Source organism: Eschrichtius robustus, chromosome 20 (assembly GCF_028021215.1).
Source record: "Eschrichtius robustus isolate mEscRob2 chromosome 20, mEscRob2.pri, whole genome shotgun sequence".
Classification (NCBI taxonomy): Eukaryota; Metazoa; Chordata; class Mammalia; order Artiodactyla; family Eschrichtiidae; genus Eschrichtius; species Eschrichtius robustus.
Genome location: NC_090843.1, coordinates 59,183,232 through 59,210,974, shown reverse-complemented (window position 1 = coordinate 59,210,974; position 27,743 = coordinate 59,183,232). Strand labels below are relative to the sequence as shown.

Genomic DNA, 27,743 nt, shown 5'->3' with positions numbered 1-27,743 from the left:
CACTGAAGCACAGTTGGGTTGTTTCCAGTTTTTGGCAGTTGCGAATAACGCTGTTATCAACATCCGTGTGCAGGTTTTGGTGTGAACACAGATTTCGTTTGTCTGGGGTAAATACCTAGGGGAGGCATTGCTGAGTATTATGGCAGGTCTATGCTTAACTTTGTAAGACACTGACAAACTGTTTTCCGGAGCAGCTGTGCCATTCTGAATTCCCCAGCCGTGTGCGAGAGTTCCGGTTACCACACACCCGCGCCAGTGCTTGGGACTGTCAGGACTTTTTATTGTCAACATTCTAATGGGTGGGTAGTGGCATCTCGCTGTGGTTTTAATCTGCATTTCCCTAATGCAGACAAATGACGGTTTGGGTATTTATTTGCCATCCCTGGATCTTTGCTAAGTAGCTGTTCAAGTATTCTGCCCATTTCTAGCTCAGGGGTTGGTTGTCTTATCGTGGAGTTCTGAGAGTCCTCTACACAGCCTGGACTCAAGTCCTTGGTCGGATATGCGATGCACAGATGTTTTCTCCCATCTGCGGCATGTCGCACAGCAGGAGCGTCTTACAAGGTAAGCCAGACGTATCTCTCCAGTCACTGATCCTCAGCCCCCCAGTGGCATCCACCGCTCTTGCAACGGGCCCCCTCCTCTCTGCCCCCGTCGCCTCCCTTCTGACAGGGAGCCCTCCAGCCCTTACCTGCTTCCAGGCAACGGTACTGCTCCTCCCTCAGTGCCCCCATGGCTGTTTGCGCCTCACACCCCAGGTCTCATCTCAAAGTCCATCCCATCTCCAGAGAGGTCCTCCCGGGATGCCCTGTACAGCAGCTCCCCCTCCCCCTCCCCTGCCGCCAGTTACTCTCTCCTTCCACCTTGTTTATTTCCTCCATGTAACTCGCCACGATCTGTCATCATCCTCTGCTTACTTTTTCTTCTCTATCATCAACCTCCCTCCAGAACACAAGCTCCAAGGGTACGTGTCTGTCCTGGTCACCACTGTACCCCCAGTTCCGCCTGGAGCAGGCAATCCATGAACATGGGCTGAATCAATGCACACGCTCAGGGCCAATGTGCCGCCCTCTCCGTGGGGAAGAGGCCGTTTCACGGACCCTGTGACTCTGGAGGAAAGTAGGAGGGGCACAAAGCAAAGACCTTCCCCTCACAACCGAGGTCACTGGCAACCCTGACGACGATCACTCCCCACTCCTAAATTCTCCGTGCTAATGAGGGGGCGAGGATAATTTAAATCCACAGATAATCCACAAACTTCATCTCAGCTGTCTGGGTCCGCCTCCTCCGAGGCTCTGCTTTTCTTTCTCCCAGCAGTTGCTAACGAGGGACAAAAGAAGAAACGTTTCAAGCTGCACGACCTCTCTTTCGGATCAAGGTGCAGACGGCAGGAAGTGGAAGGGGGGAGCCCCATCATCCCAAACTGGATTATGACCCTCCGTGATCTAGTTAACTATAGTCTTCCTGCACCTGATTTACAGCTGAGGCGAAAGGCACAGGTCCTACGGGTCGTTCCCTGTGTGTGTGTGTGTGTGTGTGTGTGTGTGTGTGTGTGTGTGTGTGTGTGTTGTCTGCACGCACAGGCTCAGGTAGGCGGGCAGGGGCTGGACAGCGCAGTGGGGGAGGTGCTGGAGCACCCGATGACCAACAGTGAGGACCAGTTCGGGCCTCGCATCCACCTTTCAGCCCCACACCCATCGGGAGCCCCTCAGATGCTGCAGGTCTTTCTTAGCAGCACCTTCAGAACTGCTGCATCTGGATGCATACAGCCCTTCCCCACCTTCTCCGCTCAGGGCCTCCGCCTGCTGGCTGCCGGGCACCCATCTCTGCCGTTCCAGTCGTTTGGGAGCAATTTTGCTCCTAAAGCGTGTAAATCCTTTATCAAGGGTGTGCAACGGCATTAGGGCAAATCCCTGGGGCCCTGACCAGTCTGGTGGGACTCGGCCTTCAAGTACACCCCGGGGCTGAGACTCTTAAGTGAGAGGGGCCGGCTGTCCTGTGCACCACACTCACCGAAAGAACTAAGGCCACGGGGAGCCAAAGGAATGGTCTCCATCCACTTGGTGTGCATGCTGGCAATGGCAGGGGCTCTGGTTACTCTCTTTTTCTCCGCTCGTACTAATAATCGTCACAGCTCACCAGTGTGGCGTGCACGCCATGTGCTGGGGACCTCCTCTGCATCATCTCATTTAATCGACACCATAACCCTAGGAGGGAGGAGGGGCTACTATTATCCCCATTTTCAGATGGGAAAACTGAGGCACCGAAGAGTAAACACCTTGCCTTGAGGTGGAATCTGAACCCTGGTCTCAATAACTCCAAGTTCCATGCTTCTAAAAGCTCTTCATCCCTAGCCTGTGGCTGTGGTAACCTGCTGCTCTTCTGGTAGCAGAAGGTATTTCCCAAGTAAAAAGCCCCTGTTAACCGGGGGAGTGCAAACATGAGGAGGTTCTTCTGTTCAGACCGGGGACCCCAGGGGATCCTCTAGGAGAGTTCATGTAAAATCAGGATGAGAGCAAGCTTCAGAGACAAGGAGACTGACACCCAGGGAGGTGAAGAGACTGGCCAAGGAGGCCCAGGGGAATGAGATGGAGGGCTGGGCCTGAAAGACCCCACTTCAGGGCACCGCAAGGGCCAAGTCACAAGATGGGAGACTCTCCTCATTTGTAAATATCTTAGGAGAAAACCGCCTCCACCCGATTTCCTGGCTCTGCCAGCTTTTCCAAGTTCCCGGGTCACAAACATCACTTACACAAGACATTGTCCTATTGGATCAGGGACCCATAAAACTTTTTTAATTTATGATTTTTTTTTAAAAAAAAGAGGATGTGTTATGTGGAGTGTCAAAGCTGTATGGGGCTCAGAGACCGTAAATCTGAATATGGCTTCATAGATGAGGAGACCGAGGTCCAGGGAGATCCCATGACTTGCGTGATGCTCTCTGGGCTTTGAGCCTGGAGCACATCTGGAGATCAGGATTCTGACCCCCATGTTCCCAGGGAACAAGGAAGGCTGCACCAACACAGGCCACAGCTGGAGCTGAGCCCTTCCACGAGGATTTCCTCTCCTCTGACTGTCTCTCTCCCCGTGGGTGCTGGCTTTGATTGTGGTCTCTGCCCTCTAAGCTGGGAGCCGCTCCAGCCACTGAGAACCTTCCTGCCAAGATGACCAAGCCTTTTCCCTGTACCTCCCAAGATGATGCTAGGAAAAGGAAATGTGACGAGGAGCCCACACATCAAAAGGGCATCTCTGAGGCTTTTAGGCTTTTCTCCGCTGCATGGACACTAGCTTAGAGTCAGGAAGGGGTGGAGGTCCCAGGTTCCTAGCTGTGCGGTGACTAAATCCTCAGCCAACCAGATCTAGACATACACATATGTATACGCACACACACACTATGAAGCAGTAATGACTGTCCAATCCCAGCCTCCATCTGGACACTGGAGCATCAGGCTGTATAACTAAGCGCCCAGCCTTACCAGCAAGATTTAAATTTTCACAATTTTAAACACACACCCCCCTCTGCCCAGTTTTCATCAAGAGAACCATTAAAACATAAGGCTCTCCCCTCTAAAGAATAAATCCTAGGTCACCTGTGAATATCTCCTTTCTCAACACAAGAGCAGGTCACCGTACTCATTTCTTATTCTCCCACCGCCCTGATTCTCAGCCTTGGCTACACATCAGAGTGGCTGGGGGGGCCAGGGCGTGGCCCAAAATGCTCGATTCCTCCCCAACCCTTGGCAGAGCTGCTGGAAGAAACAGGGGTGGATGGGAGCGGCAAGCAAGCCCTGGCAGAGCTGGTGTGGACCATCGTAGGCTCCTGCCCACTGCCGCCTGCATCTTCTGAGGACTCGGGCACCTTCTTAGCAGCCTGCGATCAGCCGTGGTGACCGTGGACTTGAAGGGGGCAGGTCAACGAGAGAAAGAAGCAGGCCGCTCTGAGCAGGGGCGCTAGACGTGGTGGGTAATTTCTTCATTCTCATCACAATTCGGTTCACGGGAGACTCCTGGAATGTCTTTATCCATCACAGATGGTTTGGGGAGATGATAAATTAATATCGTTTAAAGGGAGGCACAGCTGAAATGGTTAAATGGTAACGTCTTCTCTGCCGGCTCTAAAGAGAAAGAGCCCCCAAGTCCATAAAGAAGACAAATGGTAAACAAAACCGCCTATCTTTTGACAGATTCCAGAACGAGTATCATTCACACACCCTTCTGCAGAGAAAGGGGAGAAATTCATCTCGTCTGACTTTGTATAGGACAACAGCCCACGCCATAATGAGGCCTTCCCAGTGCTGTGAAATTGCGCTGAATAGCGGAGAGTGCAGCCGCCTGCTTCCTGGGCATGTTGATTACAGCCCTTTGTGTGCACCGGCCCTGCCAGCCCCAGTCTGGTTCTAAGCTAGGGGAGGGGAGAAAGAACCCAACAAATTTGTTGCTATGAAACTTCCCAAATGGGGGAACGGCATAATGATGTTTGGGATGGAATACCCTTGCTCCAAGCTGTTCTTGTCTGGGTCCACCCCTGCTCTCAACTGAACAAGGTCGGGAGTCAGCCAATCACCAGCAGTGTATGGGTGGCCTCAGCCCCTGCCCGGGGCTCCTCCCAGACCCTGGGAAGTCGGGTACCCTGGGAGTAAAGGGGCCCCAATAGCCATTCCCAAGCACCCTCAGGTCAACGGCCAACTTGAGTCAAGAGGCACTGCTGGTTGTCCCATCTCCCCCATGAAATGCATCTGAAACAGAGCAAAGAAGTGCAGCCTTCACCCGAGAGCTACAATGGGGCCAGGGCTGGGGGTGACTCCACATCTACATGATTTTGGAAGCCCCTGAGAGCAAACCATCTGAGATCAAAATGCTGGGACCAAATGCTTCCACTAAGGGAACCATTTCCTTAAACCATCCAGCCCTGGGAAGACAAGACAGTGGACTCCTCGGGGGCGGGGTGATGGAGAGACGCCTGTCTGAAGATCTCAAGGGTACACATCCCCCTGCCGGCATCTGAACTCCTACAGCTGGTTCCCACCAAGATCTCAGGGTCTTTCTTTGGTGGGGGAACTGTGGATTCAAAGTTCCCATATCCCCTAAGGGGGTGACACCAGGAAAAAAAGAGCTGAGGGGAAAGATCTGGAACTTCCAACAGATGCCTTTCCTCACCAATGAAATGGCAAGACCTTTCAGGTCACATTCTTCTTCTCACCAATCAGAGAGCAGATCTTTCAGGCATTGTATTTTCTCACCAATCACAAAGCAGGGCCCTTCAGGCAATGCTCTGCCTCACCAATCAGGAGGCAGGATCCTTGAAGCACTGTCTTTCCTCACCAATCAGGAGGCACTGAGAGTCCCACCCTTTCCTGCCACATTTCCCCAGAAGGATAAGCAAGTGTCCTCCTGAGCAGATTCCATCCTTACATTTTCTCCTCTTCCATGGGTTCTTCTCCCAGCGTTACCACCAAAGCAGTCGCTGTCCAGGGCTGGGAGAAAGGACCCAGCCACCGAGGCTGGCCAAAGCATTTGAAATAAGACAGGACCACACCCTCATCTGCCTGCATCTGTCCCTCCTGGAAACCAGCAAAGGAAGCCGGCAGCTCCACACCATTTAACTAGAGTGGCAGAGCCCTGGAGGACGATCTGCAGGTTCCCAGCACCCCGTGGCCTCCTGACAGCTCGCTCCCTGCAGTGAAGGGCCACACACGGCCCTCATCCCTCCCCACGGCAACAGACGAAAGGGAGAGCAGGCAAGACGGCAAGATGACCAAGGCCCTGCTCCTTCCTGACTCTCCAGGGGACATGCCTTTCCTGCTCTGACAGAAGAACCTGGCATGGCAGGAAGTGACCACTGCCTTCCCAGACACAGCCCAGACCTTCTCATCCGCGGGCACAGGGCTGCCCACCCGACTGGCCCCTCTTGATTAAATTTTCTTGGCCAAATCCCCACGAAATCTATGTGCAACCAGTTGTTTACAAGACCCTGACTTCAATTTCTTCGGTAGAAGAGAAACAACAAACACTTGGGCACAAGGCGTTGGCTACCTTCCAACTACATTCTCTGAAAACCCAAAGCCCTCCTTCCATGGTGCCCCTGCCTTCCTGCCACCGTAGACGTTTCTTGGATCCCTTTGCCCGGGTCACTTTCTCAGCCCCTGCTCAAAGTCTCCTGGGGGATGCTCACCTGATCAGTTGTTTTTTAATGTGGAAACAGCCCAGCTACCTTTATGCTTAAATTTCTCTCGACAACCACCAGAGGCAGCCTTAAGTCCACAGATCTGGAAGGAGAGCTTGCTTGTGTGTTGGAAGCCATCCTATTCATCTCTGCTCATTTGGAATCCAAGGGATTTCTCGAGGAGACAGACTGGGAACCTGTTTTTTGGAGAACAGCGTCCTGCACAAGCAGGGCCGGCTCATGGGCCCCACACTCAGAAGGGCACGCACTTGGTTGAAACTCTGCTTGCCATTTTGAAATTCTTAGCAATTCCTGAACAAGAAGCCCCGTATTTTCATTTTGCACTGGGGCCCACGAATTATGTAATCGGTCCTGCACACAAGTGCCCAACATCTGGTGGATTTCCTGTTAAGAGGATGATACTTTGGCTTCATCCAAGGCTAAGCAGTGGCCATAGGAGGGTTTCCCTGCTGCAGCTCATCATCTGGGCCTAAGTCTCCCATGGCTTGTGTCTCTCCGGTGTCAGGGTCTTTACAGGCCCATGTGAGGACCCCAGCCATGCTGGCTTGTGGCCCAAGAGGCCTCGGAGATAAATATGTTCTCAGGAAGCCATGCTCACAGGAAGCCGTGGCGCTAGGCCTCACGTTTTGGACCCGGAGAGTCCTGGTTCCTGGAATTCCCAAAAGCAAATGGGGGTGCGGGTGGGGGGAGAGCACTTCTCCCCTCCCCCAATGTCACTACATTCCCTGGCATTTCATCAACTCCTCTGAGTCATCTGACCATCGCTTCATTTTTGTTAGTGGGAGAAAACAAACAGCAGAAAGTTAAAACATTACTGCTTGCTTCAGTGAACAAAAAAATAGGGTCCCCCATCTCCCTTTAATTTTTTGTCCTGAGAAGTGAAACTATTCGCAGGTGGATTAAATGTTTCTTCTGAGCCCCGCCCCCCCCCCCAGCCCCCCAGTTGCCGACATCACAGTGAAGGTGCGCATCTGTGTGAGTGGTGGGGGCTGGAGGCGGGGGAGCAGTGCGCACACATCCAAAGAAATGCATCTGCTTGGTTTTGGTGAAAGAGAGTCCTTTGTGCCGACGGTAAGCCCGGTGGACATGACCCCCGCCCTGTGGTATGCGGCACACCTGTGCCGACGGAGGGGGCGGGGCGGGGCCCGGGAGCCCTGCACCCTCGCGGGGATCCCACCTCCTTTCTTCTCCCGGAGCCGTTTCTCCACTGCCCCTTTGTTCCGACTTACACCTCCAGATACCTGGGAGGCGTGCGTGCGTGCGTGCGTGCGTGCGATGATCTCAGCGTGGGGACTGGAAAAAAGAAACGCCGGAGGAGGAGAAGGAGAGGGGAGGGGAGGGGAGGGGCGGGAGAGGGGAGGAGAGGGGAGGGGAGGGGAGGGGCGGGAGAGGGGAGGGGAGGGGAGGGGCGGGAGAGGGGAGGGGAGGGGCGGGAGAGGGAGGGGCGGCCCAGGCCCGCCCCGCCTACCTTTGCAGGCCTTGCGGTGGGTGATGGGCTTGCCCAGGTCGCGGTAGTAGCCCTCCTTGCAGTAGTGGCAGTGGCGGCCGGCCGTGTTGTGGCGACAGTTGAGGCAGACGCCTCCGCTCTTGCGCCCCGACAGCTTGTAAAGCTCCATGTTGAAGCGGCAGCGCCGGGCGTGAAGGTTGCAGTTACAGGCTACGGGAGACAGGGACACACGGGTCAGGAGCGGGGTCAGGAGGGGCGCCGGAGACCCCGTCCCCCCAGCTCCCCCTCCTCCACTGCCCGACCCTGAGACAGCCTTTCTTCCGGGAGCTTTTTCCTTGGCTCCCCTGTTTGCATTCATCAGCGGGTACTGACCGCCTGGCAGTACCTGAACCGTCGCCAGCCGGCTGCTTCCCTCTCCAGGGGAGAAGGTTCACTTCCTTCAAACGATCCCCACTCCCCCCGGCCCACACGCTCATCACACAAGTCAGAGTTGGGAGGTGCGGCTGGCATCCTCCTTGTGCCCAAATCCTGCTTGCTGTGGGCTGAACTGTGTCTCCCCCCACCCCATGCATGTGCTGAAGCCCGAACCCCAGAACCTCGGAACGGGGCTGTATTGGGAGACATCTTGGTAGAGGACCTATCTTGGAGATGGGGCCTTTAAGGAGATGATTACATTAAAATAAGGACACAAGGGTGGGCCCCAGTCCCATCTGACTGGCGTCCTCTTTTTATAAAGAGGAAGTTTGGACACGCAGAGAGATGGCAGGGGTGCAAGTCAAGGAGAGAGGCCTCAGGAGAAACCAACCCTGCCCACACTTTGCTCTTGACTCCAGCCTCCGAATTATGAGAAATAAACGTGTGTTGGTTAAGCACCCCGGTGGGTGCCAACTGATCACCGCAGCCGGAGCAGACACTTGCACTGCTTCTCAGCAGCACCTCTACCCACGCACGCTCCCCACTTCCTTGAGCTCCAGCCACTGGGCTGGACTCTCCTTTTCCCACGCCTCCTCCTGCCACTGAGGGCTCGGGGCCCGCTGCACCGTCTCCCCTCCCCCCATCAACTTGCATGACTTCCCACGGCGTGGCGGCCCGCACTCCTGGCCGCTGGGTCCTCTGGACAAGCCCTTAGCATCCTGCCCCCGTCCTGCTCCTGCCTAATCCTGCTTCCCTCTGCCTTGTTCCCCACATGCTCCTCTGGACTCAGCACCCTTTTCCCTCTGCTCTGATGCTCTCCCCAGTCTGCCTCGTTCACCCCTCATGGCAGTGCCCACCTCTGTGCTCCTGTCTCCCAAATCCACATTGCCGGCTTCTGCTTTGGGGTCTCTATGTGGACCCTAAGGCGCCTTCCCCAAACCCATTCACCGCTCTCCATCCATCAGGCCTTGGCCCCTCTGTCACCTGAGCTGAGCCCTCCAAGCTCCCGACATTGTAAGCAGAGCAGGAGTTCTAAGCACGTATCTGAAGATGTCCAGTACCTGTTTAAAATCTTTCAGTGGCTCCCCACTGAATAAAATCTAAATCATTAAACACGGCCTCCCGGGCTCTGATTAAACTGGTCCTGCTTCTCTCTCCCGCTGTAGCTCTGATCATCCCCCTCTCTCCTCTTATGCTTCAAGCTGTATCAAACTTTGTCAGTTTCTGGAGCATACCACGTGTGAGGACCCCTCACCTGTCCCCTCTGTGGCTTTGCATTTGCTGTTCCTTGCCTCCTCGGACCCTCTGCTCTCAAGCCCCCTCCTTATCTGCCTGCATCCTTCTCAACCTCCGTGTCTTGGTTTCAATGTCACTTCCGGGCCCATCTTCACCTCCGGCCAGCCTGGCTTGCACACAGTGGGGTCTGAGCTCCCTAGGGATCCAGCACAGCCCCTACACAGCCCTCTTCATATCACCCTGTGACACTGTTCCCTGCTTCCTCTTTAGGCTTCTGACTCCAGGACGCCTCCAGCTTAAATCTGGCCTAATCTTGCGCACTCTACAACACGATTTGCCCTTGCTTTTGTGCTAAGCTTGTTTTAAATCGCATTTTATGTAATTGTTAAAGAAATACACGCTTAATACCAGACACTTGAAAAACAAAAGCAGAAAGTTAAAGAAAAAAAAAAAATCTCACTCGAATCTCCACCAACTGCTGTTAATACGGGGTCTCTCCTTGCAGGCTTTAATTAACATTTGCTCAGCTGTGGAGCTATTTAATTCTTTCCTACACACGTGGATCATACTTGTACCTCTCACTTCCAAGCCAGTTTTCTCATAATGATGAACATTTTTTTATGTCAGATAATGTCCTTCATAGTTTTGAAAGTCCTCCACTGTATGCATACACGAAATGGGCTCCTTGGAATCAGAAGCTGATGCAGTTAAAAGCAGGGCCTTCCCAGATTGGGCAGTTATTCCCAGCTTTTCACTATTACAAACAACACAATGGTAACCACCTTTGAACATGCATATCTGTACTCTGCTCTGATGATTGTCGTACGGTAAATTTCTCAGGGCAGAATCGCCAGGTTAAATTTTGGTGTTCTTAACTCGGGATCTCAATTGCCCTCAAGAAACGCTGTCCTAGTTTACTCTCCCACCAGCAGGATATGAGAGTTCCTATTTCTCCACACCCTAGAAAAGAATAACAATATGCATTTGGTATCGGCATTCTTTTTTTTTAGCCTTTGCCAATTCGTCTGGAAAACACACAAACACGCACAATTTTAATTTGCATGGCATGTCTTTGATTACCAGTGAGATTGGACATTTCTCCATGTGTTTGTTTTTCTATTTATATTTCTTTCTGTGTGTGTATGCATTGCCTGTTCATGCCATTTGCCCAGATTTCAAAAAAGGTGGGTGTTTTTCTTACGATGTCTAGTGCTCTTATAGACGATGGTTTAAAAACCATTTGTCTTTTTTACATCCAAGCTGCAAATATTTTTACCAGTTTCTTATTCACATATTACTTATGTGATTTAAAAAAAATTTGCCTCTTTAATTTTTCTCTCTGATGTTATGATAAGCTTCTTTAAATATTCTTCCTAGAATCACCCTTCAAATCACACACAGTTTACAAGTAGAGATGGATGAGGGCTCTAGAGGAGACGCTGTGTGTGATACAAGAGAAAAGACCTCAGCTTATGCCTGAAGTCTGGAAGAAGCATCCAGAAGCCAAATTAAGCCAGAGAATGACTCCCAAGAGCCTTACAAGTATCCCCTCATCACCTCCAGCCCTAGGGGCTGAGTTCAATCAGGTGCAAAGGAACTTCAGTTACGCCCTGCCCACCAGCACAGGGAAAGATGCAAGTTCATTGTCACTGTGGACTCACTCAGCCAGACTAGGGTGAGAGGGGGCTGCTCAGAGGGATCAAGCGACCTAGGACCACCAAGCCAGTAAATGGGGGTCCAGGACAAGAACCCAGGTCTCCTGGCTCCTGGCCCACTGCCCCAGAGGAAAGGACCCACATCTCTGGAAGGAACAGCTGGCCCTAGACTACAGCTTAGAATCTGGATCTTTCCTACTAGGACAGAAGTCACAGGGATCTGGAAAGATCACCGGGGCATCACTTCTTCAGGCCTCTCGGGTACAGGAAAGGCCTCAGTAGCTGCATCTTCTGACCCTTCTCGGAGGCAGATGCTAAGCCTGCGCCCACATCTGTAAAGTCAGTCCAGCTGTTCCCCCATTCCCTCCTCGGAGCTCAGCACCCCCCTTCCCCACCCCAGGGGGAACCTCTGATTGGTATCTCCCTTCCATATGCACCTTACACCAGCAAAAGCTCTTCCCAAACAACTGGTCACACAAAAGAAAGCTCAGAGGCCGAACATCAAAAGACAGGGCTCCCCCCGCCCCCCGCCCTGTCCCCCTCTTCTTGGAGCTGTCAGGGGACATCAGTGGCAATTGCCCATGCTCAGCCTTCTGCAAAGTATTTTACGGCTTGTTTTCTTTTCTCTTTGTTTTATTTTCTCTGCACAAATGGAAAAATGCATCAGGCAAAGCAGCTCACATCTGGATCCCTCGGCTCCACACAGAGTGTCGCCCAGCTCCCAGCCTGTCCCCTGCCCCTTCCTTGGAAAGACACCTTAATCCCTCATGCCTTCCTGTTTATCTCCTGCCTCTCTTGGAGGCAAAAATATTGGGTATTAGTTTCATTATCAGATTTCAAGGCGGGAAGGAAAGGGCAGCTTTGTGAGAACGAAGAGGTCAGCCCGGGAGAGAAGGGAGGGCAGAGGGCAGCACAGCTTATAAGGAGCCCCTCGAGGTGCCGCGTCCTGTCCAGGGGTCTCCTAGCCACCCAGAGGGAGCTGATCTGGCCTGGCCCCCAAGCTCTGTGCCCTCCCCTTCAGCTGTCATGTGGGGATCGCCAAGGACACATCACGTGTGGCTGCATTTCAGACCCAGGGGCAAAATGTGGGGCAGGAGAGAGGGAAGCGAGCTCCCCATCCCCCCAACCAGAAAGCTGGCAGGGAAAGGGGCCCAGGAGGTGGGGTCCCATTTTCCTCTCCCCTCAAAAGGTCCTCTAAGTCTTCTTTTAACATATGCCTGTCACCACCATTCCTTAAGCGTCTACGAACTTCTCCCACCAACCTGGATTGTCCAACCCCTCACTACCCCCAGGGAGTTCAAGCAACACACATGCAGGCGCTCCAGCTTCGTGCCAGGTCCTGTGCCACAGGCCATGAGGGACACAGGGGCTCCCAGTCTCACAGAGGGAGGGGCAGATGGGCACTCTTAGCAGCAAGCTCTTAGATAAAATGGGACAGACGCTCCCCTCAGCCGTGCTGGTTCCTGGAGGACGGGGACAGTGTTCGCCCTTATATCCTCCAGGCCAGAGCGGACCCCAATATATAATGAGAGAGAGCGCAAAAATAAGAAAGCAAGAGAGAAGGTGGATGGATGGGTGGATGGATGGATGGATGGATGGGTGGGTGGATGGATGGGTGGGTGGGTGGATGGGTGGGTGGATGGACACGTGGATGGAGGAGTGGGTGGCTGAGTAGAGGGATAAATGGATGATGGGTGGGTGGGAGGATAGACGGATGATGGGTAGATGAATGGGTGAGTGCATGGGTGGATGGGTGGATGGACGAACGGGTGGGTGGGTGGACAGGTTAGGTAGGTCGATAGGTAGAAATGCAGGACAGATGGAGGATTGTGTGGTCTGCCAGGATGACACCCTTCACCAAGGCACAGCCTCGTGGCATTTGTGACATTTTTCTTGTTGCTTTGAACTACTTTAAACTTGTCCTGCTGCTTTAACTCATTGATTTAGCTCCTGTCTGCTCGAGCGGACTGCAATGCTCTAAGGAGAAGAAGCCACAGTAGGATGCCCTGGGCTCCTCCTGGGACCCCATACACAATGGGGGCTGAATCGCATCCACTGGTTTGATGAGTTTACCAGACACAGATGCTGGCCCTCTCCCGAAAGCCCTGATGAGCTAACCCCCAATCCCGCCAGGGCTCTCCCAGGCCCAGAAAGAATCGGCAGACGTTGCTAAGCCGCATGCTGGCCCTGTCTCTCAGCAACTCTGATCCTGACTCCCCTAAACTCCATGTGGCTCAGGGGCTCTTGCGGAACAGGACGGGCCTTGGGCGATGGGCCCCCTCAGAGCTCTGGGCTTGGTGCAGGGCCCTGCCCACCCTCCCCGCACACAGGATCAATCCTAACATTCTCCCCTGCCTAGAGGCCAATTCTTTCAAGAAGGTTGCCCAGGTTAGTTCTGCCGCCCAGCAGGGAACTTTGGACTTCTATATCTGCAGCCGAACCGCCCCACATAACTGGCCCACGTATGCTCCATCTGCAGGCTGGGGGCTTTGTAGGCAAGAAACCAGCCCCCAGCCCTGAGCTGCCCGAGTGCCCGGGAAAGCGCAGCTCTCAGACCTACCGTGATCAGCGACGCATTTCCACAAGTCCAGGCCACCGGGGCGGGTGGGGACACGACGGGCGCTTACAGGGTGGGGGGCAGGGGCCGCTTCCCTCACCAATTCCTTTGCTAATTCGGTCTGTGGCTGCCGGGTGAGGACCACAAGACCTACTCAACCACCACAGAATGTTCAGAACATTCTGGGTGAGGGCTTAGAGCAGCGGTTCTCAACCACGGGCAGTTCTGTCCCCCAGCAGACATTTTTGGTTGCCACAACTGCCAAAGGAGGTGCTACCAGCATCTCGGGGACAGAGGCCAGGGATGTTGCCGAACATCCCTACCAGGCACAGAACAGCCCGTACAACAGAGTGATCCCGCCCCAAATGTTAATAGTGCCAAGTTGGAGAAAGCCTGGGTTAGAGAGATCGTGAATCACCCCCCTCCCCCCGCCCCGCCGCCCAGGGTAGGCAAAGCTTTACACCCTTTGCTGCTGCCTCTAAGAGCAAACTCAGCAGCTTCAAATGCTGCCCAGGGAGTGACAGACATTTGTTTCTTCAACAAACACCAGTGGAAGCCTTTAAAAGGGCCAGATTCTGGGAATTCCCTGGCGGCCCAGTGGTCAAGACTCTGCGCTTTCATTGCCGAGGACGCGGGTTCAATCCCTGGTCGGGGAACTTAAGATCCCCCAAGACGTGTGGGGCGGCCAAAAAAATAAATAAATAAAAATAAAAATAAATAATGGTGTGTGCGTGCAGGGGATATGGCGGCAGACAAGACAGACACTTGCCCTCAGGGTGCTTCTGTCTCAGAAGGGAGATGGACAGACGTCTGGTAACCACACAGTAGACCTGGAATTTCCAACTGTGCCCAGAGCTGTAGGGACTGATGGTCGGGAGGCCATTCTGCTGGGACCAGGTAGACAAGGCAGGGCCTGAGAAGAGAACCAGAGCACAGACAAGTATTCTTGCTGGCCTTGCTCCAACTGCAACATGCAGATGGGACCCCTAGGAAACCTGTTCCAATGCAGATTCTGATTCAGAAGGGCTAGAGCTGGGGCCTGGGAGTCTGCATTTCTAACAGGCATCCAGGCGCTGCCACTGGTGGTCCACAGACCAGCAGGAAAGGTTGGTGGAATTGGCACTAAATTGAAAAGAAATCAGTTGGAGTGGAAGGCACTCTGGAGAGAGCCCACGGGGAGGTAAAGGGGAGAGTTTTGCGGTGGGGCGTACATGATGGAGCAGTGGGGAGAGGTCTGGTTTCAAAAGAAACTTCTGAAACGACTGGTTCAGAATAACAAAAATATTTGAGTTATTTTTAAGAGTTTGGGGCAGTTTGTATTTCCTTTTATTTATTATTTTGCTACTCTACTTGGTATACTGTTTACTTAGAAGTTGTTTGACCCTTGTTTATAAATGTTAAGTATTCCGCTCCAGTGGTGGCTTCTCTGAGCCCAGTTTCAGCGTCTAGTGAGATGACCAGGCTGAGATTTCACCGCTCCCCACACACCTGGCTCCCGCCAGCACCTGGGGACACTGAACTGGGCTCTCAGAGGGCTCCTTTTGGGACGGGGCTGAGGCGGGACCCACCCAAGCATTTCTGGGGCCCCTACCCTTTCGTGTCTTACAGGTGAGCTGGGCATAAAAGAAATGATTGCTCATGTAGATAAGATCTGCAAAACAATCAAATCCCCGACTATAGGTTTCATTTTACTAATGGCAAATCTGGTAGCTCATGGGTTTATTTATTCACTCAGCTGATATTTACTGAGCACCTACTACGTTCCAAGCACCAGGCAAGGCACTGGAATAGAACAGTGGGCATGACAGATGTGGTCCCCACCCTCGCAGAGATACCTGGTATGAAAAAGTCTGGTTAATGCTGCTGTCACTGTCACTTCACTCCAAGGACTACCCCTTCCCCCTGAACACAGGGCTTAAAGGTTGTCACCAGAGACATCAGCTGCCCATATAACGCAGTGGTGACCAGCTGGAGTGAGCCAGAGAGACTGGGCGGCCGCTAAGAGACTAGAAGCATCTCACAGGAGCCATCTGGTTCCAGCCAAGGCTCAAGGGCTTGCAATCATTTGTGGAGTGCCTTGTGTCAACTTCAATCAGAAATAGTGTTGGAATGCACCACCTAGACATGGCCAGGAGAACTGGACAACTCGCTTGTCTAGAAGAAAAGTCAACAAGTCCATGCTGGGTGTGACAGTGCCCAGGTGAGGTGAGGATATTCCATGGGACTCCAGGGAATTCCCAGAGAGAACACGAGAGGAAAGACGTGACACCTCAAGACGTAAGACGGGGCCACCAATGATAACCCCCGACATTGCAAAGACATAAGACGGGACCACCAATGATACCCCCTGACATTGCAAAGACATAAGACGGAGCCACCGATGATACCCCCCGACATTGCACGCTTCGGCACGATTGCTTGTTCATTTCTTCATTCAACGAATATTAACAGAGCCCCTTCGATGTGCCAGCCTGAGTTGGGAAGCACAGCCGGTATAGGGCTGATATCACTGCACTTCGCTCTTTCAAGACTATGCCCCCCTCTTCCTTCTCTCCACTTCGGGTTTTCAATCCAAGCCACCAATCCCCTTCCAAGACCCCGACATGGGACGGTTCTCAAACACGGATGTGTAGAATCACCGGGATTGCCTGCCAAAACAGAGACAGCTGAGCCCCAGGCCCACGGGTTTCTGATTCACTAGGGCCGTAGGTGGGGCTTGAGCACCTGCACTGCTAACAAGTTCCCAGGTGACGCTGCCTGTCCCAGGGCCACACTCTGAGGACCACTGGCCCAGAACGTGCAGAGGAGAAAAAAGATGTGTGAAGGCAAGGACCTAGAGTCTCACACGTGAGTGTAGTTACGATTAAGTAAACTCAAATGGCACACAACTGATACAACGTCACAAGGCTGCAAGGACGAGAAGCGAGAGAACTGGACCTGATTTGGGAGAGCTGGGACCTAAGCGTTAGTCCTGGCTCTGCGGCTCACCCAGGCGTGTGCCCCTGGAAAGCCCACTTGGCCTCTCTGAGCCTCCGTGTTCTCATTGGAAAATGAGGACATTGGGTCTGATGATCTCTGAGTTCTTTCCCGGCCCTAAAAGTCTACGGCTGCGTGACACCCAAACTCCTGGAGATAAGGGGCAGATTCTAGCCAGCAGGGAAGCTTTCAGGAGTTCAGGGAGAGTGTGCTTCAGCTGCAAACTAGCCACAGGGGTGGGACTGAGTGGGGCGGGTGGCAGGGTGGCAGGAAGGGCAGTAAGACCATTCTCAGCTGGCAGGCAGGTCAGAGATGGGGCATGATGGAACCACAGCCCTGAGGGGTCATCCTGCAGACTTCCACAAGTTCAAGGTAGAGATGATGGGGGCCTTCAGCAGGGGAGTAGCCTCAGAAGGAGACTAGCTGATAGGAGTGCTGACCACCTGGTCCAGAAGGACTGAACCTCCAGGGTACTGGGCAGAGGAAACCATTCTGAGGGAGAAGGTGGTCCACTTCGGGGCATGTGGGTTGGGTGGGGGGTTGATGGGGGGAGCTTGGTGAAAGGACTTCCAGGAGGGTAGTTAGCAAGAGGGAACTTCCCTGGGGGGTGGCCAAGAGCCCCCCTGAAGCCAAGTTCTCACAGGGAGGGGCCCACCGACCTCTCTGGAAGTGTCTTTGATGGCACCTCCTCTTGGGAGACAGAAGGCCTGCAAAGCCACAGCACTTTTTTTTTTAAAGCTCCAACTTGAAAACAAAATCTCTGACTCCAGACCTGTGCTTTATCTCTGCTATCAGAAACAGAATGGGCAAGAGGTGGATCAAGGTGGTAGGAAAAATGAAAAGGAAAGAAAAACTGGGAAATGCTTTCAAAACCCTGTCCCTGGTGTCCGTCCAGGAGGCTGGAGTTCCTAGCGGCCAAGGCAGGCTTTAGATGGTTCCTGATAAAGTCCCGGGAGAGAAGTGGCCTGTGTTTGTCAAGGGCTTAGAGAGCTTTAGCCGAGCCTGCACACAAAGGGACCCTCTGTCAACAGTCCTTCAGGCCACTAATAGGGCTGAACAAACACCCCGGTAACAAGCTCTTCACACCTGTGGGGCTTGGGAAAGTCCAGGCCCCTTTGTCAGGACAGCAGACAAAAGAGCTGCTGGGAGCTGTCGTCCCCACCCAGCCAGACCCTCCCGGGCTTCTGGAGCAGGGGCCTGGGGGGCGGGGGGGAGGGGGAAGGGGGGGAGCGGACTACATCTGAGGTCTGCGAGCAGAAATGTGAACTCCAGTCGGGCAGCGAGAAGGCACATGCACGGGATCCCCGCGCACAGGCTGATGGCGAGCGGACAGGAGGGGGCGTTTCGTGGGCTGGGCTGGGGCCACGGCGGGATGCGGGGTCGCAGGGTGACAGGCCTGGTGGCTTTCTCCCCCGAGGTCTGTGCAGGCGACCGGCCCCTCCCGAGGGGACCGCACAGGGCCATCCCCCGAATCAGCTTGACCTCTCCGTCATTTTTTCCACTGATTTTTTTTCTCTGTAAACATCGTAGCTTTTTCTTTCCCCTGCCCTTTTTTGGCCGCTGCACCTCCCCCGAAGGCTTTGAAACGATCCCTCCCAACGTCTCCCAGGCTTTTTGCTGCGGAGGGATAACTCAGGGCTCCTGCCGCACAAACATCCTTCTCTCGGTGGAGGAAATGCCGGGGACGCTTTGGTGAGCCGGGAGGAGCTCTTTCAGTTCTTTGTCTGCGGCCCAGTTCCTCACATCCTCCCTTCCCAAGGCCCCGCCCCGGGCCGCTCCCTCAGGGACCTGAGCCCTGGCCCACCGTGTGGCCTTCCCAACCCCAGTCACCCCACCCCCAACCCCAGATCCCTCTTCCAACCCTCTTCTCACCTTGTCACTACCCTGTTCTGGAACCTTCCGCGGCCGCCCACTGACTACAAGATGCCAGCTCCCTTGCCCTCAGGGGTACCGGTTTCCAAAGAAAGGTCCAGAGGCTACAAGTCTTGCTTCTCCCTTCTAACAGCGCCGGCCCTGCACGAACACCTCACTACCACACCCCCGGCCATGCCCAAGATCCACCACCCCAGTCGGGAAAGGAGATGTCATCCTCCGAAGGGCTGCCGGGGGCTTCCAAGTTTTACTAGTTTACCCTCTTGTCGCAGAAGAAATGAGAAAAACGAGGCCCCAACAGGCAGAGAGACCTTGCCAAGGACCTGGAACTCGTTAGGGAGCTCTCTCCAGACCTCCAGTGCTGTGAGGTGGCATGGCCGTGGGCAGAAAGAAGCTCGGTAAACCCCGTGGTTGCTGGAATTCATTCCCCAAGGCTGAGACTTTTCAAAGGCGAAGAGGGTGAGCAAAACTGCCCCAGCAGCTCTGCTTGCTGCGCGAGACTCTCTTTCCTTGTGGCCTCCCCACCCTGCCCAGATGCCTGTCCAGCAGCGCGGGGGCTGCCTTCCAACCCGTGTTCCCCAGAGGTGGTTGTACACTGTCCCAGTACTTTATTAAACAGACATATGAGGGCTGATTTGCCGGCCGCGCCAGCCAAGCCTGGCCCCTGCTCCCCGGAGTCATTTCCCATCTGTAATGGGTCCCATCGCCGAGTCTGGCACATGCCAGGCTGCAGACTCCAGCGGCTGGCAGTGAGGCGGTTTAATGACTTGCAGCCGATTCTATTTCCCTGACACCAGGCAGGAAAACACGCAATTCCCGGTATACCTTTCCCACTTCCTTCCCCACCGTGCCACGGCCGTGCACTTCTCTGCTGGACCAGTTACTGAATTCAACCCTGCAGTTAACTTTGACTTGGGCTGGAAGCTCCGGAGACCAGCCTCGGCTGCAGCCTACACTGCTCCCAGGGATGCGACACTGCACGTGTGAGCCCAAGAGATGGAGGTTCCGGTTCGTGGATGGATGGGGACAGGCAGAAGCCGGGGTCCCCGTGGGCCCCTTCTGGTCAACACAAACGTGACTTCTCGTTTCCTAATGCAGTCTCCAACGAGGGTTGCCAGATTTAGCAAATAAAAACACAGGACGCCCAGTTCAATTGGAATTTCAACAAGCCCTTTTGAGTGAAAGTCTGTGCCAAGTTTTGCAGGGTGGTCCTATCCCTGTCCCCTTCCGGATCCCCATCAAACTTGTGCTTTGTCCAAGATGTGTGATTCGGCACAACAGCTTTTTATCAAAGGTAACTCTGATCTTCTTGGCACCTGAAAATCCCAGAAGAGGTTAAGAGGGTCCCTCAATTCATCAGGACCAGGAGGGAGGGGGGCTGTTCGGGCTTTTCTGAACTCCAAGGGTTGTCTGATTCTCCAGTTCCTGTGTGGTCTGTGCCAGCCTGTTCTGCCCTAACCACTTCTCTTTCTCCATCAGCTCCATGAGAACAGAAATCCCCTGCCTGAGACCACATGGAGATGTGAGAGAAGGGAAAGATCCTGCCCATCTGAACCCTGACCAGGGTTCTTGGCCTCCTTAATCAATAGAATTTGATAAGAAGCCAGACAAGAAATTCAGGCAAGGCATAGCACAGGGAGATCAGCTCGGTGCTTTGTGACCACCTAGAGGGGTGGAATAGGGAGGGTGGGAGGGAGACGCAAGAGGGAGGAGATATGGGGGTATATGTATATGTATAGCTGATTCACTTTGTTATAAAGCAGAAACTAACACACCATTGTAGAGCAATTATACTCCAATAAAGACGTTAAAAAAAAAAAAAAGAAATTCAGGCAAGGCTTTATTGGGACTCATGCTGCAGCACAAGGGATCGAAAACAAGTAACAAGTACCCTTGCTCGCTCCCCGAGGGGGAGGGCAGGCTGGTTCCTCATGTGGGGTAAGGGTGGGGATGGGCCCAGGGGTCGGGCCAGAGGGGTGGCTTAGGTAGTCTGCCCATCCCTTTGGGGGTGTTGTGTGGAGGGGGCTTGTGCAGTGCCCTGCTTTTGCTCCCCACTCTTCAGAAGTGGCAGTTGGGTTCTTTTGGTCTTTTTGTATCTTACTGTCCATAATTTGCCCCAACTGTGCACGCGTGCAGTTATTTTTAGTTCCTTATAGTTTCTTTGCATTTTGTTGCTTGAGGAGTCCAGATGCAAGCACTGCAGCAAAGGGTCCCAGGTCCCAGGTCCCCACCTGTCTCATGATGACCCAGAAAGTGTTCTTGGTGGACACCACCACCAATGCTGAGCAGACAGGCCACCGCTCTGTCCCCACCAGGCTCTCCAGGGGCCCAGTGGTCCCCAGCATGCCCCAATATCACATGCAAAGATCCCACGTGGAATCTCGCCACCGTCCAGGGAAAAACAGGAGGAGGAAGGCAGTTATGATCAGAATGGCCCAAACTCTTTACCCAAAAAAGTCCATTTTCATCAGGACATGCTTTGTGGTAGAACCGATTAAACTCTGGACCCCAATTCTGAATCCAGTTATCTTAATCAAACCAGTGGGTATAATTTGTTTAGATACCAGTCAAGAGTTGATGAGATCACAATTGAAGACTTTAAATAAACACCAGGTCACTGGAGAATGTAGGTGGCCTACCACAGGACAGAGGGAGTGACAGGGAACAGCTGATTCCAGCTGACCTAGAATGGGCCACCCCCAGGAGGGAGCGATCTTGCCGTTTCAAGGCAAGTAGAGGCATTCAAGTAGAGGGACACAGTACAGGAGACTCTGGCTCTGAGGAGGAGGGCGAACCAGGTGAAGTCCCTTCCAACTCAGCAACCCTAAACGGGGAGACACAGTTCCACCTCTGGGCTTGGGAGATCCTTCCAGGTTTAAGGCTCCAACTGGACTTGTTAACATTCTTATGTGTGAGTTAGTGGAAGGGGTGTCCTGAGAAATCCTCCAGTCTGTAAATGATCCTGAGTCAGAAGGAGACAGCAGAAGAGCTTCCAGCAAACGTGGGGGATTTATTTGCAGAAAACAAATCCAAATGGTCCTTCTGGAATGAGGTCCCATGTTATCAGCTATAGCTATAGGGAAAGCAGCCTGGGGATGACAGCCGCCTCTTCCTCGTGGACAGACGACGGCTCCGCAGCTGAGCACCTTCTGAAAGGGCTCTCGGATCAGCACAGCGACAGCAGGACAGCAACGGCTTAGCTAAAAACCAGCCACTCTTTCGGGGTTTCAAAGGCTTTAGGGCAGACCGACCTTCTGCAGAAATGCACCGATGCAGCTGTATGCAGCTGGCATCTCTGTGACGGCTGGTGCCAGGAAGTCCTGGTAGTTGAGCATTTTAAACATCTCCCCTGGATTTAGGAATAATCCATCCCAGTGGCTTGCTGGCTCTGTCGTGCTGAGGCTCCCAAGCAAGAATCACACAAGAGACTGGCCCTTACAGGGAAAGGGAGGGTCCTGTGATAAGTGAGCCCCGTTGCTCTCCTCCTCCAAATTGTTTTCAGCGCCAAGAGTGTGGCCGAATGCCTAGCTCACTAACAAGCAGAGAGGTTCTGCTGCACTGCTCTGTCTCAGCACCCAGAGGGCACGGCTGCTGAGGGTCCCCCGGATGTGTCGAAAACCCCGTGGGAACTCCAGCCCCGCTAACCAGCAGGGTACAGGAGTCAGGAGGTGGCTGAACTCTCTTCTGCTGCTTGGCTTCAGGACTGAGTCCCACAGTGTTAACACAAAAGGCTGTCCCCTCCTTCAGGCCTCACCCCCAAGTGGGCAGGAACGAGGGTGCTAGAGCACTGATGTGTCCAGAAGAGGTGAGGGACCCCTGGGAGCTCCAGAGAACAAATGCCAGGCCGCGGCCTGAAGAATGAGGCACGCAGGCAGAGGGGAGCGGAGGGCAGGAGGCAGGAGTTGAGGGCAGTACTCAAAGATGGAACGGCTTCCACCTGGCCATCGGGAAGCACTTTAGCCACTACGACAGTGGCAGGGGAGTAGCCTGGATCTGTGTCTATGCACCAAAGTAGCACCAGACACCCACGCTGTCATGACTCTTCCCAACCTCCCCCGAGGCAGGGATCACGAAGTCCCTCCTGGCACCTTACTAAGCTGTGTCCCCCTTACTTCCTCATCCATGGAGCAGTGACACTGCCCTCAAGGCATGCCATGGAGGTGAGGGATGCGCGTGCAGGGGTGTGGAGGCCTCCAGAAGGGGCCCCAGCCCTACACAGCCCAAGCTGCCCGACTAGTGACTTCAGAAACCAGCTCCCTGAAAAGGGGACCCTCCAACACTGTTGGTGGGAATGTAAATTGGTGCAGTCATGATGGAAAACAGTATGGAGGGTCCTCAAAACACTAAAAATTGAGTTGCCATATGATCCAGCAATCCCACTCCTGGGCATATACCTAGACAAAACTATAATTCGAAAAGATACAGCCCCCTTATGTTCATAGCAGCACTATTCACAACAGCCAAGACATGGAAGCAACCTAAGTGCCCATCAATAGATGAATGGATAAAGAAGATGTGGTACCTATACACAATGGAATATTACTCAGCCATAAAAAAGAATGAAATCATTCCATTTGCAGCAACATGGTTGGACCTAGAGATTATCATAGTAAACAAAGTAAGTCAGAAAGAGAAAGACAAATACCATATAATATCACTTGTATGTGGAATCTAAAATATGACACAAACGAACTTATTCACAAAACAAAAACAGACTCACAGACATAGAGAACAGACTTGTGGTTGCCAAGGGGGAGGGGAGGTGGGGGAGGGATGGATTGGGAGTTTGGGATTAGTAGATGCCAACTATTATATATAGGATGGATAAACAACAAGGTCCTACTGTGTAGCACAGGGAACTATATTCAATATCCCATGATAAACCATAGTGGAAAAGAATATAAAAAGGAATGCATATATATGTATAACTGAATCACTTTGCTGTAGAGCAGAAATTCACACAACATTGTAAATCAACTATACTTCAATAAAATTTTTTAAAAAAGAAAGAAACCATCTCTTTACCCCCCTTCCTCTCCACAGGAGGCGCGGATGGAAAACTAGCACAAACCTACTTGCTCTTCAAAACGCCCCACAAGGTACAAAAGGAAGTCACAAAATAAAAAAGTGAAGGACTAGGTCCCTGATCTTACATACTTTATCCACCTGACATCTCACAAAGAGCACATGAATCAGGCCCTCTCGTGTCCATTTTACAGGTGAGGACATCGAGGCCCCAGGCTGAGCCCCCATGGCTCCCAGAGAGGAACTGGAAGGGAACTCTGATTGGCTCCAGCTCAGAATCCCGGCATCGTCCTGCTTTCCCAGCTGCAAACGGTGGGGTTTAGCTCTCCCCCCTGGACCTCCACCAGTGACTTGATTGGCTTTGTAACCAGAAGAGAACTATTTAAGGCACAAGCTGGGCTGGGCTGGGCAGGGGTTGTTTAATGACGATAGTTCCCCTCAGGTAAAGTCTTTTGATGTTTTTTCTTGCCTTAAAATTAGGGGGTTTGGGAACCAGACAGGTTTCTTGTACAAGTGGGAGGAGGACCTGCATGTAAACGCCCCACATTTCTTGGCCGTGGTGCTTCTGGCTGCTTTGGATTTGGCTAATTCCCCAGGCGTCCTCTGTAATTCCACAGTAATGTGGCTTTAATTGTCCCCAAAGCGGGGCATTCTTCCTTTATTGTGCAGTAAATTTCCCTCCAGAGTTCGGATTTCATGCGCCTGCTCCAGCCGGGGAGCTGGGCGCCCCCTCGGCCCCCGGGGGAGGCCGCTGTCCTCCCGCAGGCCCCTCATCCTGGCCACCAGCCCTTCTCCTGCCTCAGCTGAGCCGGGGGCTGGAGGCGGCCTGGGGCGGCTGTCAGACCCCCGGGGTGGACACACTGGCAAGGAGGCAGGGACACTGGTCTGTGGTTCTGTCTGGAAAACGAATTAACTAACGAATGCAAACAAGCTGCCACACCGGGATTCATGAGGCCGGGGTCGAGACTGGGTTTCATCCGTTTGTCTCATCAGCACGGAGGCAGGAGCTTGGGGTGCTAAGAAGGGGCTCGGGTTCTGCTCGAATCTTCCACATGGACCACCTGGGCCAGACGCCTGCATCCTTCCCGGCCAGCTTTGCCCGTCTGTAATGAACAGTAATTATGAGCATCCCCTTATCAGATGAGATAAGGCTCATAAAACACGGTGAGGAGGGTGAGGTGCAGGAGGTCAAATCCCGTCTGTCACACGCTAGCACGTGTACTTGACAGTGGGCATGTTTGTTAAGTGCTCTGTCTCAGTTTCCTTACCTGGATGAGGACAATAATGGTGCCCACCTGTCAACAGCAGCTGACACAGAGGGCCCAGGAACTGAAGTTACCATTATCGTTCTGATAAACTGTTCCAGGCATCCATAAAAGATCTGGATGCAGGGACACAGGTTAAGAGATGGTCAGAGCCCTGGGTGGGTTCCTCACGGGGAGACAGAAACAAAAGCAGAGAGCAATATGCTCACAAATGGGGTCACCTCAGGGGAGACCCTGTCCCTTGAGAAGCAAGGCCGCGCTCCTCTCCAAGGGCCCTTGCGGTTTAAGGTACGACTGTTCTAGCAGTGGCCTGACATGGTTTGTGCCCAGAGTTTTAAGGGATTCTCATTGTGACCATCTTTCCTCTCCAGAACCTAAACCATCTAGAACAGAGTCAAGAACAACACAAAAGGAAAACAAAATCTCTGAGCAGCCAAAACAGTGGTCACCACTTTTCTCCACTAAGAAGGATTCTCTTTAGTTCCAGAAGGTCCCATCTCCAGATTCTCCTCTCTCTGTGTTTACACGGAATTCTATCACAGCAAGAAGAAGAGGGAGCTGGAGTTTGGCAGGGTGGCGGGAGACACAACAACAGGCAAGGTAGGAACCCAAAGCATCATGAGGTGTGAGGGCAACAGAGGGGGGCTGTGGTACAGATGCACCACATCTTCCTTATCCATTCATCTGTCGATGGGCACTTTGGTTGCTTCCATGTCTTGGCTATTGTAAATAGTGCTATGAACACTGGGGCACACGTATCTTTCCGAATTAAGAGTTTTCTCCAGACACATGCCCAGGAGTGGAACTGCAGGATCATATGGTAGCTCTAGTTTTAGTTTTTTAGGGAACCTCCATACTGTTCTCCATAGTGGCTGCACCAACTTATATTCCCACCAGCAGTCTCATACTTTACATATTGATTCTGCTTATTATATCATCTTACAGCACATACATGCTTTACATATTCATTCATTTACTATGTTTCCCACATCTAAAAGGTAAGCTCCATGAGGGCAGGGATTTTTATTTTTTCCTTTTTTGTTCACCGAGGTACCCCCAGGGCCTAGAACACAGTGCCTGGTACAGTCGGCACACAGCCATATTTGTCAAGTCAATAACGAATGAACGAATGGATGGATGGATGAATGAATGGGCCCTAGAGATAGGTCACTCTCTCTCCCACCCCTTGGAATGACTCCCTTTTCCAAACACTCCCCACAGTCTTTAAACCTCCAGCCCCCACTATCTCCTTCCTCACCTCCACACGTGCAGTCGGTGGCCTCACCTCCTGCTTCTCAGAGGAGATGGAAGCAAGGACTCTCACAACCCACTGCCCCCAACCTGGAAGCCCCCTCCATCAGGGCCGACATCCTCCCTCCTCCTGCTGTGTCAAACCAGTCGCTGCGTTTTGGACCCTAACCCTTGGTGCCTCTGCAGGAAACATACACCATCTCGAGTCCCTTCTCTCTCAGATACTCAGCCTCTCCCTTCTGTCCGCCCCGTCCTCCCATCCTCCTGGCAACAATGCTCACATCCCTCCCCCTCGAAAGCCCTCCCTCCAGCCCACATCTCCCCGCAGCCGCCCTCCCTCTGGCCTTCGCAGCTCAGCTCGCCAGCGCTTCACCTCCCTCTCACTCCCCATCTGCCTTCTTTGTACCCTTGTCCCACGGGAACACCCATGCTAAGGCCACCCACAACTGCGATACTGCAAATGCAATCGATGTTTCCATCTCTCCTATTCGACCTCTCAGCAGTTTTTTTGTTTGTTTTTTGTTTTTGTTTCTGTTTTTGTTTTGGCCGCACCTCGCGGCACGTGGGATCCTAGTTCCCCGACCAGGGATCGAACCCATGCCCCCCACAGTGGAAGCGCAGAGTCATAACCGTGGACGCCAGGGAAGTCCCGATCTCTCAGCAGTTTTGACAGCCCTCGCCACGTCTCCCCGGCAACCCTCTCTTTCTTGGATGTTCACGGCAGCATCCACGCCTGGCTTTTCTCCACCACCACCTGTCTCCCTTCCAGGCTTGCCCTGAGTCAAAGCTGGAGCTCTTCCAGGAGAAGTGGGCCTTCTCTCCTCTCACTTGACTATTCTATCTCCCTTGATAATTTCGCCCAACTCAATGATCATCTTCTTGGAGAGACGGCTCCCAGATTTATAGTTCTGGTCCAGAAATCTTTGAGCGTCGGATACGTATATCCAACTCTATACCCCGCATCTCGGACCTCTTAAAGGCAATTCAAACTTAGCGTGGTCCAGGATTAAGGTCTTCATATTCCCTCCCAAATCCAGTTGTCTTCCAAGACACAATGCTGTCATCCACCCACCAAGGCAAGCAAGACACGTAGGAGGCACCTTTTTCACCTCCCGCTTCCTCAACGCACGGTCTAATCCATCACCAAGTCCTGTTTACTTTTGAATTCCCAAATCTCCCCCGGATCCCTCTGCTTCATTCCTCAGTCCAAGTCACCATCCTCCTTGACCTGCCCGGGGTTCATGAATTTGGGCTTTAAACCCACCTGAGAGCTGGTGCGGGGTTATGAATTCTCAGGAGAGACCATCTTTCCCCTCCATCCAATGAAAAAGTCAAAACAGTCTGGTCTCCTGGGCTCTCCCCTCTGCACAGCAGGCCTGTGTCTCGTGGGCCTTTACACGGAGAGTGTAGCCTTGCAGGGTCTGAGCTTAATGTGCATCTCCTGTTAGACTCCCTGCCTGCATCTCTGGTCCCCAGTCCCACAAAGCCGAGGCTCCAGGTCACGAGGGTTTGATCTACACCTTCCATCCAGAGACAGCTCTGTACTCACCTCCATGATTCCACTTTCACTCTGTGGGCCTCAGCAGATGCCTTTATTTTCTTTCCAGCTCAGTGGTGCGGGTTTTTTTTTTTAAGTTTGTGTTTTCGTTTGTTCCTTTAAAAAATATTCCGTCCTGTACTTGTTTCCGTCGCCTTCAGAGGCAAGGTGTCCGTTCCACCATATGCAGTGCAGATACGCTGATGGACAGGATACCACCATGTGTCCAGCAAGGACCTTCCCTTTCCTGGTGACCCAGCGCACACACAGCCCGCCCCGCCAGACGGATCTTTTAAGAAGCGCGCAGCTCTCCTAGACGCCTAA

At 53.1% G+C, this 27,743-nt stretch overlaps 1 protein-coding gene across 2 annotated transcripts in view; it reads right to left on the bottom strand.

Moving 5' to 3' along the window:
- The window catches only part of NTN1 (netrin 1), a 192,611-nt gene that overhangs the window by 63,075 nt on the left and 101,793 nt on the right, over nucleotides 1-27,743 (bottom strand). For both annotated transcript variants that reach the window (XM_068530344.1, XM_068530343.1), the window contains exon 3: nucleotides 7,653-7,841. In XM_068530344.1, coding sequence (XP_068386445.1) covers nucleotides 7,653-7,841 — 189 coding nt within the window. The remainder of the gene's footprint in view (nucleotides 1-7,652; nucleotides 7,842-27,743) is intronic.